General features: G+C 36.3%; 1 protein-coding gene across 4 annotated transcripts in view; it reads right to left on the reverse strand.

Annotated features, from left to right (window-relative positions):
• ush1c (Usher syndrome 1C) overlaps positions 1–16481 on the reverse strand; it is a 72676-nt gene extending 56195 nt beyond the window's left edge. For 3 of the 4 annotated variants that reach the window (XM_057837367.1, XM_057837365.1, XM_057837368.1), the window contains exons 1-2: positions 5050–5176; positions 4918–4985 (exon numbers count right to left, since the gene is read on the reverse strand). In XM_057837367.1, the coding sequence (XP_057693350.1) occupies positions 4918–4985; positions 5050–5118 (137 nt within the window). In that variant the 5' untranslated portion in view covers positions 5119–5176. Of the gene's footprint in view, positions 1–4917; positions 4986–5049; positions 5177–16340 lie in introns of those variants that run through there. The other variant, XM_057837366.1, reaches the window with a different exon arrangement.
• Between the last annotated feature and the right edge of the window lie 391 nt (positions 16482–16872).

Consider the following 16872-nt stretch of genomic DNA (forward strand, 5'->3'; position numbering starts at 1 on the left):
CTGTTTATTTTGGTCATTTCATGTTGATTTTAGGTCATTTCTGGGTGAAAATTATTTGTTTTGGTCACTTCCTGTTGATTTTAAGTCATTCCTGGGTGACTTCCTGTTTATTTTGGTCACTTCCTGTTGATTTTAGGTCATTCCTGGGTGACTTTCTGTTTATTTTTGTTACCTCCTGTTGATTCAGGAACATTTTCAGATCACTTCCTGTTGATTTTGGGTTATTTACGGGTGATTTCCTTTTTATTTCAGCCACTTCCTGTTGCTTATAGGTCATTTCTGGGTGACTTCCTGTTGATTATGGTTATTTTCAGTTGCTTCAGGAACTTTTCTGGGTCACTTCCTGTTTTTTGGTCAGTTCTGGGTTGTTTATTTTGGTCATTTCCTGTTGATTTAGGGTATTTTTTGGTTTACTTTGTTTATTTCAGGCACTTCCTGTTGATTTTAAGTAATTCCTGGGTGACTTCCTGTTTAATTTGGTCACTTAATGTTGATTTTAAGTGATTTCGGGTTTTACTTCCTGTTGATTTTGGTTACGTCATTTTGATTCAGGAACGTTTATGGGTCATTTCCTGTTGACTTTGTGTCAATTTTGGGTAGCTTCTTGTTTACATTGATCATTTCCTATTGATTTTGGATCATTTTGGGGTGACTTCCTGTTCATTTTTGTTCACTTCATGTTAAATATAGGTCATTTCTTGGGCAACTTCCTGTTTATTTTGACCAAATCTCCTTGATGGTGGTTGATTTCTGGGGGACGTCCTGTTTATTTCGGTAATTTCCTGTTGATTTTCTATTTCTGGGTTGATCAGGTGACAGGAAATGATCTAGAATGTACTGGAAGTGACCTCCCAAAATGTCTAGAAAGTGACCCAAAATCAACAAAAAGGGACCTGGAATCAAAGGGAAGTGACCCGGAAACACCCCAAAATAAACAGGATGCGACCCTAAAGTCAACAGGAATGGCCCAAAATACACAGGAAGTGACAACAAAAGTATAAAATCTTGACTTTTCTTCTTAGCTCAGCTTGGAAATGTTCTGCCGTGCCAACGAGTAGCTAGAAGAACGGAACAAGTCGCTTCATTTCACCACCAAAACAAAAAAACAAATCCCATTCTTGGTCCAATTGACGCCATTAAAAATAAAAGAGGGCCGTACAAAAGCGCTTTGAATTATTGATCCATTGTAGCCATTTTATAATTGCTTGGAAGATGAAGACGACAGGCCTTTGTGAAAAATTGGCCAGGCTTGTCAAAGGCGCAGTGGAAACTGATAAGCGGCTTAACCTTCACAATTCACAAACTTAACAATTTTCAACTCATTCTAGGATATTCTACAATGCAACTAACTAAAAAACAAGCTTTTTCATCATTCACTGTTGATTTTCAGTCACTTCCTGTTGATTTTAGATCATATCTGGGTTTATTTTGGTCAGTTCCTATAAATTCTAGATCATTTAGGGGTTATTTTCTGTTGATTTTGGGTGGTTTTGGTCTGTTCTTGTTGATTGAAAGTGATTTTTGGGTGATTATCTGTTTGTTTTGGTGATTTCCTGTTGATTTTGCGTCACTTCCTTTTCCTTTTGGGAATTTTCCAGGTCACTTCCATTCCTGGGTGACTTTATTTTGTTGACTTCCTGTTGATTTTGGATCATCTAAGGGTTATTTTGTTGATTTTGGTCACTTCCTGTTGATTTGAAGTGACTTCCAGGTGACTTTTCTATTTATTTTAGTCCCTTTCTGTTGATTTTCGATCATTTTGGGTGGCTTTGTTTATTTGGCGACTTCCTGTTGCTTTTAGGTCATTTCTGGGTCACTTCCTGTTTATTTTTGTCATTTCCTGTTGATTTTGGGTCAGTTACGGGTGACTTCCTGTGTATTTTGGTTCATTTTTGTCGATTCAGGAACTTTTTCAGGTCACTTCCTGTTGATTTTCGGTCACTTTTCGTTTTGGGGCTTTTCCAGGTCACTTCCGTTTCTGGGTGACTTTATTTTGTTGACTTTCTGTTGCTTTTAGGTCATTTCTGGGTCACTTCCTGTTTATTTTTGTCATTTCCTGTTGATTTTGGGTCAGTTACGGGTGACTTCCTGTGTATTTTGGTTAATTTTTGTCGATTCAGGAACTTTTTCAGGTCACTTCCTGTTGATTTTCGGTCACTTTTCGTTTTGGGGCTTTTCCAGGTCACTTCCGTTTCTGGGTGACTTTATTTTGTTGACTTTCTGTTGCTTTTAGGTCATTTCTGGGTCACTTCCTGTTTATTTTTGTCATTTCCTGTTGATTTTGGGTCAGTTACGGGTGACTTTTCTATTTATTTTAGTCACTTTGTTGATTTTCGATCATTTTTGGGTGGCTTTGTTTATTTGGCGACTTCCTGTTGCTTTTAGGTCATTTCTGGGTCACTTCCTGTTTATTTTTGTCATTTCTTGTTGATTTTGGGTCAGTTACGGGTGAGTACCTGTGTATTTTGGTTACTTTTTGTTGATTCAGGAACTTTTTCAGGTCACTTCCTGTTGATTTTCGGTCACTTTTTTTTCGTTTTGGGGCTTTTACAGGTCACTTTCATTTCTGGGTGACTTTATTTTGTTGACTTCCTGTTGATTTTGGATCATCTAAGGGTTATTTTGTTGATTTTGGTCACTTCCTGTTGATTTGACGTGACTTCCGGGTGACTTTTCAATTTATTTTAGTCCCTTTCTGTTGATTTTTGATCATTTTTGGGTGGCTTTGTTTATTTGGCGACTTCCTGTTGCTTTTAGGTCATTTCTGGGTCACTTCCTGTTTATTTTTGTCATTTCCTGTTGATTTCGGGTCAGTTATAGGTGACTTTCTGTTTATTTTTGTTACCTCCTGTTGATTCAGGAACATTTTCAGGTCACTTCCTGTTGATTTTCGGTCACTTTCTTTTCGTTTTGGGGCTTTTCCAGGTCACTTCCATTTCTGGGTGACTTTATTTTGTTAACTTCCTGTTGATTTTGGATCATCTAAGGGTTATGTTGTTGATTTGGGTCACTTCCTGTTGATTTGACGTGACTTCCAGGTGCCTTTTCTATTTATTTTATTCACTTTCTGTTGATTTTTGATCATTTTTGGGTGGCTTTGTTTATTTGGCGACTTCCTGTTGCTTTTCGGTCATTTCTGGGTCACTTCATGTTTATTTTTGTCATTTCTTGTTGATTTTGGGTCAGTTACGGGTGAGTACCTGTGTATTTTGGTTACTTTTTGTTGATTCAGGAACTTTTCCAGGTCACTTCCTGTTGATTTTAAAGTGCCTGTGACACGAAAAAGCATGTTTATTTCATAATACTTGCGGTATTTTATGCCCCTGAATGATATGGACCGCTTGGATGTGTGTGGAAGCGATCGCTATATTTATTTAGTTTTTTGAATCCCGCGCCATGAAAATGAGTGACTTCTGGCATTGAGGAGGAGGGCGCTGTGACGTGTACGGTAGAAGACGTTCTCTTCACTTTACAGTGTACTGTTGTGTATGAGGACGAAGGATTCAGCTGATTTTGCGGATTAATACTTTTATTTTTTGCATCACGCCAGCCAAACGGCTGCAGAAAAATCATTCTGTATGCGGGAGAGGCGTATGCGCCTTTTTGGAGTTTCAAAAGGTTCCCATTCACCGTGGATATTTACTGTGGGATCATTGGACTTACGAGGAAGTGAGTAAACATCTTGTTTTGTATTATGTCAAATACGAATACAGTGATTACAAAGTAAACACTATAAAATTCCTTTAAATAAAGGACTACTTACGTTTGATCATTGATAGGCATGTAAAAAGCTATCCTCATGCTCATTAGCAGTTAGCTGTTAGCACGTTAGCTGCACAACAACTCCAGCCACCCTCCTCCAGGGAACGAACTCTAAATTGCTCTCTGCCGGGCGGTTTGCCGATCCGCAAAGAAACTCGACAACCGGGTCGTCATGTCAAATAATCCAGGCTAGTTATGTGTGATTTTCCACTTCGAAGACTTTGAAACATCCCTCGGTTCGGGTTAGCATGTCGGCTAGCTGTCACTCCTTCTGGTCTGTTTACATTCTCCGAAGCCGGGGAAGGGAAATGACATATGTCCGATTTAGGTGTCATAAAATATCGTTCGGGAGGTGTGACAGTAAAGGTGAAGTCGACTGTTTTGACCATTATGGAGTAATTTTGCCATGTCGTCTTGAATAAATGGATTTTTATTATTTTATATTCCATTTAGCACAAGATTGTTATTTGTCATGACCATGCCATTTATTTAGCAATTGGTGAAAGTACTTGGGTAAAAAGAATATCCTGTAAAAATATTGAAGTAAAGAGACAGAAACGATGACATTTTGCCGCTCTCTTCGTCGCGTTTTCCTCATTGTGAATAGTTCCCCCTCGACGGGCTGACTGGTCCTTCTCAAGCCATTTATATAGCTATTGGGGAAAAATACTTGGATAAAAAGAATATCCTGTAAAAATATTGGGAGTAGAGAGACTGAAACAATGACATTTTGCGGCTCTCTTCGTCGCGTTTTCCTCGTTCTGAACAATTCCCCCTCAATGGGCTGAACAGTAAAACCGATGAGCCTAGTCTACCGCTGACGTCATCCACCTGTTGGGGACGCTAAAGCCCTATAATGGTAGGCGTGGCTAACCGGCAGATTAAAAGACTAATTTCTCGTCATCTGCGCTTTGCTAAATTGTTGTATATAGTCGAATCGTCTCAAAATATGATTCTAATTCACATAATAATGCCATTTAAGACTTTCTTTCTGGTGTCATATGCTCTTTAAGTCATATCTAGGTGACTTCCTGTTTATTTTGCCTACTCTCCGCCCTTGAAAACAGCCCAAAAAAGCGAACATCCTTATTGCATTTGCTATTTTAAAACAAACACATTGATGACAATGAAGAAAATTCAAACCGATTGACTCACTGATGATACATGCGAAGAACATCGTACAAGTAGTCCTTTTCTGCCTCATTTTCGATCAGCAACTCCACCTGCAAAACAAGTCAAAACATTGCCCATCGCTGCAAATGGAGCTCCGTCCGAAGTCGCGCAGACCTTGTGACGACTCAGCTGTCGCAAGATGGTTCTTAAAAATCGTTTAGGCCATTCACTGATATAACACATTTCCTCCTTTACAATTTTATGACTCCGACGAGACCTCTTGTGTTCCCGTCCTGCCAAACCACGGCGATGGAATAATAGCGGTGCGGCAGTGGAGGATGAAAGAGGAAGGTCAGGAGTGTCATCTTACATCTTAAGGGCTAAGGGTGTGACAGAATATCAAAACGGTGATACAGATATGACCAAAAAAAATCAACATGGAGTGACCAAAATGAACAGGAAGACATCCAGAAATGATCCAAAATAAATTTGGACGTGACCAAAAGGAACTGGAAGTCATCCATTTGATTTTGGGGACATTTTTTGGGGTTAATTTGTTTATTTCGGTCACTTTCTGTTGATTTTAGGTCATTTCTCAGTGACTTCATGTGTGTTTTGGTTACTTTTGGTTGATTCAGGAGCTTTTGCGGGTGATTTACTGTTGATTTTGGGTCATTTTTGGGTTACTTTTTTTATTTTGGTCGCTTCCTGTTGATTTTTTTTGTTATTTCTGGGTGACTTCATGTGTATTTTGGTTACTTTTGGTTGATTCAAGAACATTTCTGGGTCACTTCCTGTTGATTTTGGCTCATTTTTGGGTTACTTTGTTTATTTTGATCCCTCTTTGTTCATTCTAGGTCATTTCTGGGTGACTTCTGTTTGTTTTGGTTGCTTTCTGTTGATTTTAGGTCATTTCTGGGCAACTTCCTATTTATTGTGATCAAATCCTGATGATTTTGGGTCATTTTTGGGTGACTTGCTGTGTATTTTGGTTACTTTCTGTTGATTCAAGAACATTTCTGGGTCATTTCCTGTTGATTTTGAGTCATTTTTGGGTTACTTTGTTTATTTTAGTCTCTTCCTGTTGATTTTAGGTAATTTCTGGGTAACTTCTTGTTTATTTTGGTTAATTCCTATTGATTTTAGATAATTTCTGGGTGACTTCCATTGCATTTTGGATACTTTCTGTTCATACAGGAAAATTTCTGGGTCACTTCCTGTTGATTTTGAGTCATTTTTGGGTTACTTTGTTTATTTTGGTGGCTTCTGTTGATTTTAGGTAATTTCTGGGTAGCTTCCTGTTTATTTTGGTTACTTACTGTTGATTCAGGAACTTTTCCAGGTCACTTACTTTTGATTTTGGGTCATTTTTGGGTTCCTCTGTTTATTTTGGTCGCTTCCTGTTCATTTTAGGTCATTTCTGGATAACTTCCTGTTTATTTTGGTCACTTCCTGTTCATTTTAGGTCATTTCTGGATAACTTCCTGTTTATTTTGGTCACTTCCTGTTGATTTTAGGTAATTTCTTGGTCACCTTCTGTTGATTTTGGGTCATTTTGGGGTTACTTTGTTTATTTTAATCCCTCTTTGTCCATTCTAGGTCATTTCTGGGTGACTTCCTGTTTATTTTGGTTACTAGAAATGTTCCTAAATCAACAAAAAGTAACCAAAAACAAACAGGAAGTCACCCAGAAATGACCTAGAATGGACAAAGAGGGATTAAAATAAACAAAGTAACCCCAAAATGACCCAAATTCAACCCAGTGACCAAGAAATTACCTAAAATCAACAGAAAGTAACCAAAATAAACAGGGAGTCACCCCCAAATCACTTAAAATCAACAGGAAGTGGCCAAAATAAACCAAATCCGCCACAAATGATCCAAAATCAATAGGAAGTGACCAAAAGGAAACAGGAAGTCACCCAGAAAGGACCTAAAAATCAACAGGAAGTGACCAAAGTAAACAAAATAAATCCAAAAATGTTCCAAAATCAATACAAAGTGATTTGGCAATGTCCTGAAATCAACGGGAAGTCACCCAAAAGTAAGCTAAAATCAACCGGAAGTGACTAAAATAAACAAAATAAGCCAAAATTAAACAGAAGTAACCCGGAAGTGTTCCTGAATCAGGTAAAAGGAACCAAAATAAACAGGAAGTGACCCAGAAATGTTCCCAAATCAACAAAAAGTAACCAAAAACAAACAGGAGGTCACCCAGAAATGACGTAAATTCTACAGGAAGTGACCAAAATATAAAAAGTTGCCCAAAATGACCCAAATTTAACCCAGTGTCCAAGAAATGACCTAAAATCAACAGAAAGTAACCAAAATAAACAGGAAGTGATCCAGAAATGTTCCTGAATCAACATAAAGTAACCAAAACAAACAGGAGGTAACCCAGAAATGACCTAAAATCACTAGGAAGTGACCAAAAGGAAACAGGAAGTCACCCAGAAAGGGCCTAAAAATCAACAGGAAGTGACCAAAGTAAACAAAATAAATCCAAAAATGTCCCAAAATCAATACAAAGTAATTTGGCAATGTACTGAATTCAATGGGAAGTCACCCAAAAGTAAGCTAAGATCAATAGGAAGTGACTAAAATAAACAAAATAAACCAAAATCAACCAGAAGTAACCCGGAAATGTGCCTGAATAAAATGAAAGGAGCCAAAATAAACAGGAAGTGACCCAGAAATGTTCCTAAATCAACAAAAAGTAACCAAAAACAAAGAGGAAGTGACCCAAAAATGACCTAAATTCAACAGGAAGTGACCAAAATAAAAGTAACCCCAAAATGGCCCAAATTCAATACAGTGACCAAGAAATGACCTAAAATCCACAGAAAGTAACTAAAATAAAGAGGAAGTGACCCAGAAATGTTCCTGAATCAACAAAAAGTAAACATTATAAACTGGGAGCAACCCAGAAATGACCTAAAATCAACCGGAAGTGACCATAATAAACAAAGCAACCCAAAATGACCCAAAATCGAACGGAAGCAATCCAGAAATGACCGAAAATCAACAGAAAGTAACCAAAATACACAGGAAGTAACCCCAAAATTACCTATAATAACCAGGAAGTAACCCAAATACACAGGATATCACGCAGAAATGACCAAAGGTCAATATGAAGTGACCAAAATAAACAAAGTTGCCCAAAAATGACCCAAAATGAAATGGAAGTGAGCCAGAAATGTTCCTGAATCAACAGAAAGTTAGCAAATTACACAGGAAGTCAGCCAGAAATGATCCAAAATCAACAGGTAGTGACCAAAATAACTAAAGTAACCCAAAATCAACAGGAAGTGACCCAGAAATGACCTAGAGTAAAAATGAAGTGACCAAAATGAACAGGAAGCTAACAAAAAATGACTCAAAATCAATAGGAAGTGACCCAGAAATAATTCTGAATCAATAGAAAGCAACCAAAATACACAGGAAGTCACCGAGTAATAACCTAGTATAAACAAGTGACCAAAATAAACAAGGTAACCTAAAAATGACCCAAAATCCACAGGAAGTGACCCAGAAATTATCTAAAATCAAAAGGAATTAACCAAAATAAACCGGAAGTTACCCAGAAATGACCTAAAATGAACAGGAAGCGACCAAAACAAACAGAGGAAACCAAAAATGACCCAAAATCAAAAGTAAGTGACCTGGAAAAGTTCCTGAATCAACAGTAAGTAACTAAAATAAACAGGAAGGTACCCAGAAATGACCTAAAATAGACAGAAGCCACCTAAATAAACAAAGTAACCCAAACATGACTCAAAATCCACAGGAAGTGACCCAGAAATTTTCCAGAATGAACAGAATGTATCCAAAATGCAATAGAAGTCACCCAGAAATGATCCAAAATCAAAAGGAATCAACCAAAATAAACAGGAAGTTACCCAGAAATTACCTAAAATCAACAGGAAGAGACCAAAATAAACAAAGTAACCCAAAAATAACTCAAAATCAACAGGAAATGACCCAGAAATGTTCTTGAATCAACAGAAAGTAACCAAAATACACAGGAAGTCACCCAAAAATGACCCAAAATCATCAGGATTTGATCACAATTTATAGGAAGTTGCCCAGAAATGACCTAAAATCAACAGAAAGTAACCAAAATAAACAGGAAGCTACCCAAAATTCAGAATGAACAAAGAGGGATCAAAATAAACAAAGTAACCCAAAAATGACTCAAAATCAACAGGAAGTGACCCAGAAATTACCTAAAATCAACAGAAAGTGACCAAAATAAACAGGAAGCTACCCAAAATTCACAGGAAGTCACCCAAAAACGACATAGAGTAAACAGGAAGTGACCAAAAACAAAAACAAAGTAACCCAAAAATGACACAAAATCAACAGGAAGTGACACAAAAATGTTCCTGAATCAACAGAAAGTAAACAAATTACACAGAAGTCAGCCAGAAATAATCCAAAATCAATACGAATTGATAAATACGAACAAAAATCATCCAAAGACAACAGGGGGTTGCCCAAAATTGTTCCTGAATCAACAAAAAGTAACCAAAACAAACAGGAAGTCACCCAGAAATGACCTAGAATGAACAAAGAGGAATCAAAATAAACAAAGTAACCCAAAAATGACCCAAAATCAACAGGAAGTGACCCAGAAATGACCTAAATTCAACAGGAAGTGACCAAAATAAATAAGAAGCTACCCGAAATTCACAGGAGGTCACTCAAAAGTGACATAGAGTAAACAGAAAGTGACCACAAAAAAAAAAAGTCACCCAAAAACGACACAAAATCAACAGGAAGTGACACAGAAATGTTCCTGAATCAACAGAAAGTAAACAAATTACACAGTAAGTCATGAAATGAAATGATCCGAAATCAATAAGAATTGATCAATATGAACAGGAAAGCTACCCAAAAATGATCCAAAAACAACAGGGGGTTACCCAAAATTGTTCCTGATTCAACAGAAAGTAACCAAAACAAACAGGAAGTCACCCAGAAATGACAAAAAAAATCATCAGGAAGCGACCAAAATAAACAAAGTAACCCAAAAATGACCCAAAATCACAGTAAAATCACCTGCAAAAGCTCCTGAATCAACCAAAAGTAAGCAAAATACACATGAAGTCACCGAGAAATGACCTAAAAACAACAGAAAGTGACCAAAATAAACTAATTAACCCCAAAAAATGTCCCCAAAATCAAATGGAACCGACTGAAAATTCAGAGCAAATGACCTGAAATTCCCCAAAATGAACTTCATTGATTGCCATTGACCGCCATAGACGTCCAATCCGTTTAAACTTGGAATGATTCATTCGAAACCAGAGCATTCGCGGCCAGTCTTTCCGATTTTCGGGGCATTTACAGGTCACTTTCTGTTCATTTTAGGGCATTTACAGGTCACTTCCTGTTCAGTTTGAGTCGCTCCCGATTCAGTTGGGGCGATTCCTGAGTCTCTCCCGTTCTGTCACCCTAAAACAACAGGAAGTGACTCATGAATACCCCAAAATTAACAGGAAGTGAGCAACAAATGCCCCCAAATCAGCTGAAAATCAACGGCCATAGACCTGAAACACCCCCCAAATACCCCCAATAGTTGCCATGGACCGCCATAGGCATCGAAACAGTTTGTATCGCAAATCGTATCGCACTACTAGGACGTATAATTGGTCGATGGCCGTTTAGAAGGCAGAGTTTGCCAAAGGTCATTTACATTCACTGCTTCTCCGTGACTTTTACAACAACCATAAACATCTTTCCACTCCTGTGTAGACTTTGAGACCATAAACCACTGACATAAACGATCACACCCATTTTGAAAAGGACTTCCTGCAAACCTTACATACATGAATAAATCCCACAACTCCAACAATGATGTACACTTGCCTAATTGCAAGTGAAAGAATAATGGACAATGCCTGACAATGCCTCTAATGAAAGGCCAAAATTCCCAATTTATTCCGGCTCAGCTACTCGAGTCATTATTCGAGGCTGGTTTGCCCTTTATGAGGGGACTGTGGTACATCCAACAAAACACATGTTGGCATATCATGTTGCCTTCCTCTCATGTCAAAGTTACCTTTACAAGAACTGTTTTTGCTATGCTAAGGAGTCAAAACAGTTGGTTGCTATAAAAAAACATGCTAAACATAAGAGGCTAGCTCAGTATTTATTCATGTCTGTTGGGAATTCAGGATTTTATACCCTAAAAACTCAACCAGTCTACCTCTATATTAAGTATTTATTTCTTGCTAAGGAGTCAAAACGGCTAAGTTCTGTATCAACATGCTAAACAAAAGGGGGCTAGCTAAGTATTTATTCATGTCTGTTGGGAATTCATGATTTTTTTACCCCAAAAAATTAACTACTGTACCTCTATATTAAGTATGAATGTCAATGCTAAAGAGTCAAAACAGCTAGTAGCTATATAAGCATGCTAAACAAAAGGGGCTAGCTATGTTTTTTTTTTATTTTTTTAATGTCTGTTAGAAATTAATTATTTCATACCCTAAACACTCAACTACTGTACCTCTGCATTAAGTATTTTTGTCATGTTGAGTAAAAACAACTAGTTGCTACATTAGCATTTGTATTGAAACACACTGAACAAAAAAAATAGTTGAGTGTTTCTATTGGGAATTAATTATTTTATACCCCAAAAACTCTACTACTGTGCATCTACATTAAGTATTTACAGTGGGGAGAACAAGTATTTGATACACTGCCAATGGGTTTTCCCAGTGGCAGTGTATCAAATACTTGTTCTCCCCACTGTATGTCATGCTGAGGAGTCAACAGCTAGTTATCACATTAGCATTTGTATTGAAACGTGATAAACAAAATTGCTAAGTACTTAATTTACTCATGCCTGTCAGGAATTATTGATTTTTCACCCCAAAAACTCAACTACTATGCCTCGATATTAGGTATTTTTGTCGTGCTAAAAAGTCAAAACAGCTAGTTGCAATAAAAATATGCTAAACAAAAGGAGCTAGCTAAGTATTTACTCATGTTAGCTGGGAATGAATTATTTTATAACCCCAAAATTCAACTACTGTACCTTGATATTGCGTATTTTTGTCATACTAAGAAGTGAAAACAGCTAGTTGTTATAAAAAAGATTCTACACAAAAGGGGCTAGCTAAGTATTTACTCATATTTGTAGGGAGTGACTGATTTTTTACTTAAAAAAACTCAACTACTGTGCCTCTATATTGAGTATTTTTGTCATGCTAAGAAGTCAGTACATCTAGTTGCTATATAAAGATGCTAAACATAAAAGGCTAGCTAAGTGTTTTTTCTTATTTGTTGGGAATTAATGATTTTATACCCCAAAAACCTAACTACTGTGCCTCTATATTAAGTATTTTTGTCATGCTAAGAAGTCCAAACAGCTAGTTACTATATAAACATGCTAAACAGAAGGGGCTAGCTAAGTATTTATCAATGTCTGATGGGAATTAATGATTTTATACCCCCAAAACTCAACTACTGTGAATCTATATGAAGTATTTTTGTCATGCTAAGGAGTCAAAACAGCTAGTTGCTATTAAAAAAACATTCTAAACAAAAGGGGCAAGCTAAGTAGGCTATTTACTCATATTTTTGGGGAATTGATGATTTTATACCCCAAAAACTCAACTACTCTGCTTCTATATTATGGTAAGTATTTTTGTCATGCTAACAAGTCAATACAGCTAGTTACTATTTAAACAAGCTAAACATAAGGGGCTAGATAAATATTTACTCATATTTGTTGGGAATTAATGATTTTTATACCCCAAAAACTCAAGTACTTTACCTCTATATTAAGTATTTCTGTCATGCTAGGGAGTCAACAGCTAATTGTTACATTAGCATTTGTACTGAAACATGATAAACAAAAAGGTTAGTTAAGTACCATAATTTTTGGACTATAAGGCGCACCTGACTATAAGCCGCACCCACCAAATTTGACACAAAAATAACATTTGTTCACAGATAAGCCACACTGGACTATAGGGCCGCAGCACTCCACATTGTATTATGGAATATTTACACCAAAAGATAGTAACCGGTAACACTTTATTTGACAGCGGCACCGTAAGACTGTCATAAGACCAAATGGACCACCATGAAGCTTTGAACCAATGGGCTGAAAAGCTTCATTGCTTCGAGAAGCTTAATTTGCCCATCACTGCTCCACCTGCTGTCAACACTGTTGTTGTCCAACATGCCTCCTAGCATGCATTTCAGCACTACAGATGTAAATAACAAATCAAAATTTATGTTCTCTGCAAATTATTTCTTCAGTTACTGTTTCAGTTTCATTTTTTGCTAGAGATGGTATTTGGTAACTCTTTATTTGAAAGTGGCCCAATAATACTGTCGTTAGACAATCATAATTATGACATGACACTGTTATGACAATTAATGAATGCTTGTACCAGATGTCATTTAGTGTTATCCGGCAAATTATCTCACTTTTGAATGGATGTAAAAGATCCCAGCTGAACATAAATGGAGATAGTGACATAGTTTGCCGGATGACACTTAATGACATCTGTCATAAGCATTCAGTAATGCCCATGATAGTGTCATGTCATAATTAGGACGGTCATAAGATCAAATGAACCACCATTGCTTCAAGAAGCTTCATTTGGACATCACTGCTCCCTTGGAGAGACAGTCAATCTCTGCTGCCACCTGCCGTCAACACTGTTGTTGTCCAACATGCCTCCTAGCATGCATTGCAGCGCCACAGATGTAATAACAATCAAAATTGATGTTATTTGCCAATTATTTCTTCAGTTGCTGTTCCACTTGTTTCATTAATTGCTAGTTATGGTATTTGGTAACATTAATTTGACAGTTGTGCCACAAGACTATCATAATTATGACATGACACTGCCATGAGCATTAATGAATCCTTATGACAGATGTCATTTTGTGTCATCGGCAAATGATCTCACTTTTAAATAGATTTAAAAGATCCGAGCTGGACATAAATGGAGTTAGTGACATAGTTTGCCGGAAAATGATCTCACTTTTGAATAGATTTAAAAGATCCGAGCTGGACATAAATGGAGTTAGTGACATAGTTTGCCGGATGACAATGACATCTGTCATAAGCATTCATTAATGACCTTGATAGTGTTATGAATAAGACGGTCTTATGACGCTGCTCTCAAATAAAGTGTTACCTATTAACCCAAATAAATCAACAAATAAGCCGCGCTGGACTATAAGCCGCAGGATACTGAGGGAGGGAAAAAAGTAGCGGTTTATAGTCCGGAATTTACGGTATTTACTCGTTTGTTGGGATTTAACGATATTATACACCAAAACTCCACTACTACACCTTTATATTATGTATTTTTGTCATGCTAAGGAGTCAAAACAGCTAGTTGCTGTATAATCATGCTAAACAAAAGGGGCTAGCTAAGTATTTACTCATGTTTGTTGGGAATTAATGATTTTATACCCCAAAACGGCTTGCCACCTGTCCCTTGAAATAAGGAATCATTCGAATTGGGAATTAAAATTTGCGTTCCGTATTGAACCAATGTGGATTATATATAAATAGATGCATTTTGATGCAATTTGGGAGTTTTGGGTCATTTTTTTTCTCGCCTGTACGGCTTTTGGCGTGAGGGGGGCGTCCCTTATTTCTATATCTGAAAGGCGGCATCCCTACCCAAAACTCAATTATTGTGCCCCTATATTAAGTATTTTTCTCATGCGAAGGAGTCAAAACAGCTAGTTGCTATATAAACATGCTAAACAAAAAAGGCTAACTAGGTGTTTTTTCATATTTGTTAGGAATTAATGATTTTCTACCCCAAAACTCAACTACTATGCCTCTATATTGAGTATTTTTGTCATGCTTAGGGGTCAAAAAAGGTAGTTGCTATAAAAACATGCTAAACAAGAGGAGCTAGCTGAGTATTTACTCATGTCTGTCGGGAATTAATGATTTTATACCCCAAACACACAACTACTGTACCTCTATATTAAATATTTTTGTCATGCTAAGAAGTCCAAACAGCTAGTTGCTATAAAAAAATAAATAAATAAATAGTAAAAAACATGCTGAACAAAAGGGGATGGATAAGTGTTTACTCATGTTTGTTGGGAATTTATGGTGTTATACCCCAAAAACTCAACTACTGTACCTCGATATTAGGTATTTTTGTCATGGTAAGGAGTCAAAACAAGTTGCGACATTGAAAAAGTGCTAGCTTTCAGCGTTTTTTTCCTATAAGTTGGGAATTAATGATTTTTTTACCCCAAAAATTCAACTACTGCACCTCTATATTAAATATTTTCTGTCATGCTAAAGAGTCAAAACAGCTAGTTGCTATATAAACATGCTAAACAAAAGGGGCCAGCTAATAATTTTTGATGTCTGTTGGGAGTTAATGATTTTATCCCAAAAAAACTCATCCCAACTGTACCAATCAATAAGTTTTTTTGTCATGTTAAGGAGTCAAAACGGCTAGTTGCTTTATAAACATGTTAAACAAAAGGGGGTACCTAAGTATTTACTCATATTTGTAGGGAATTAATGATTTTATACACCAAAAACCCATCTACTTTGCCTCTATATTAAGTATTTTTCTCATGTTAAGGAGTCATAACAGCAAGTTGCTATATAAACATGCTGAATAAAAAGGGGCTAGCTAAGTATTTATTCATGTCTGTTGGAAATAAAAAGATTTTTTAATTAAGTGTTTGTGCTTAAATGTGACCTTAAAAATCATTCTTTTTGTAATATTTAAAATAAATAAACATTTTAATAAAATCAATATTAAGTGTTGTTTTACTTTTTTAATCATATATATTTTTAAGGGGAATAAAATATATATTTATTTTGAAATAAATGCAAATATTTCCTGTTTGTGCATATTAAATTAAAATGTGTTTCAAATACAGGTGTATTTTTAAATATTCTGCAACGAGAACGTTTACAGCATTTTTACTTTCTATTTTTTTTTAATAAAGTAAAAAAAAAAAAAGTCAAATTAGAGAATATTAACCGTTATATTATTAAGTATGAACTCTTTCGATGGCTGGCAGCCCCTCCCAGTCCAAATATATTGGACGTCTATCGCCGTCAGTGGCAGTTAATGAGTTAATTTATGAAAAATATTAAGGCGTCCGGGCAAGAGGAATATTGTTGATCCGTTTCTTTAGTCATCTAAGTAATAATTTGTGAAAGTTAAAATGTTAGGCTAATTTTTAAAGCAAGTTTGGCTCGTCTATCCACGTCAATGGCAGCTAATGAGTTAATTTATTGTTTTTTTTTTTTTTTTTTTTTTTTTTAATGTTAAAACCGATCTCTAATTATAGTATTTTAAGTAGTCATTTGACAAAGTTACTACGTTGTCAATGTAAAAATATTTTTAAAGCGACTTTGGTTCGTATATCAACGTCAATGAGTTTTTCAAAATGACATTGTAGCGTCAAATTGGCCATTAAAATAATCATAAATTTCTTACCTTGTGTCTGAATTCGCGAGCCACTTTTCGCTCCATCGTAAGTCAAGAAAAAGCACCAAATTTGAGCCAACGTTGTGACGTGAGATGTCTGTTGTGAGCGTGTTTGACCCAAGGAAGCCTAGGCGACTGTATCAAGGTTTTATGAGTAGAGTATGACTTCCGGCTGGGATTTCAAAGTAAAAGCAAGTTAAGGAAGTAACTAGTTTGACTTAGAAATAAAGGGAAATGACCTTTCCGGCGACGTTACGCGTTAAAACTGCACTATTTTAAGCAGTATTGTGTAAAAATACAATATCTCAGTTGTTGTTTTTTTTTTAAATTCCAAATAAAAAATGTTTAGGTAGTTAACTTTAAAATACCCTGAACAACTTAAAGCGTGTTTATTTATTTTTTCTTAATTATTATAACACACTATATATTTATTTTTACCGTTCTATGTGCTGTACTTTCTGTCGTGGTTTATTCGTAGTTCCTTAGTCTACCGCTAGATGGCTAAAAACTCCCCATCACCGCTTTTTCAACACGAAGAAGA

The sequence above is a fragment of the Corythoichthys intestinalis genome, chromosome 5 (assembly GCF_030265065.1).
Source record: "Corythoichthys intestinalis isolate RoL2023-P3 chromosome 5, ASM3026506v1, whole genome shotgun sequence".
Lineage (NCBI taxonomy): Eukaryota > Metazoa > Chordata > Actinopteri > Syngnathiformes > Syngnathidae > Corythoichthys > Corythoichthys intestinalis.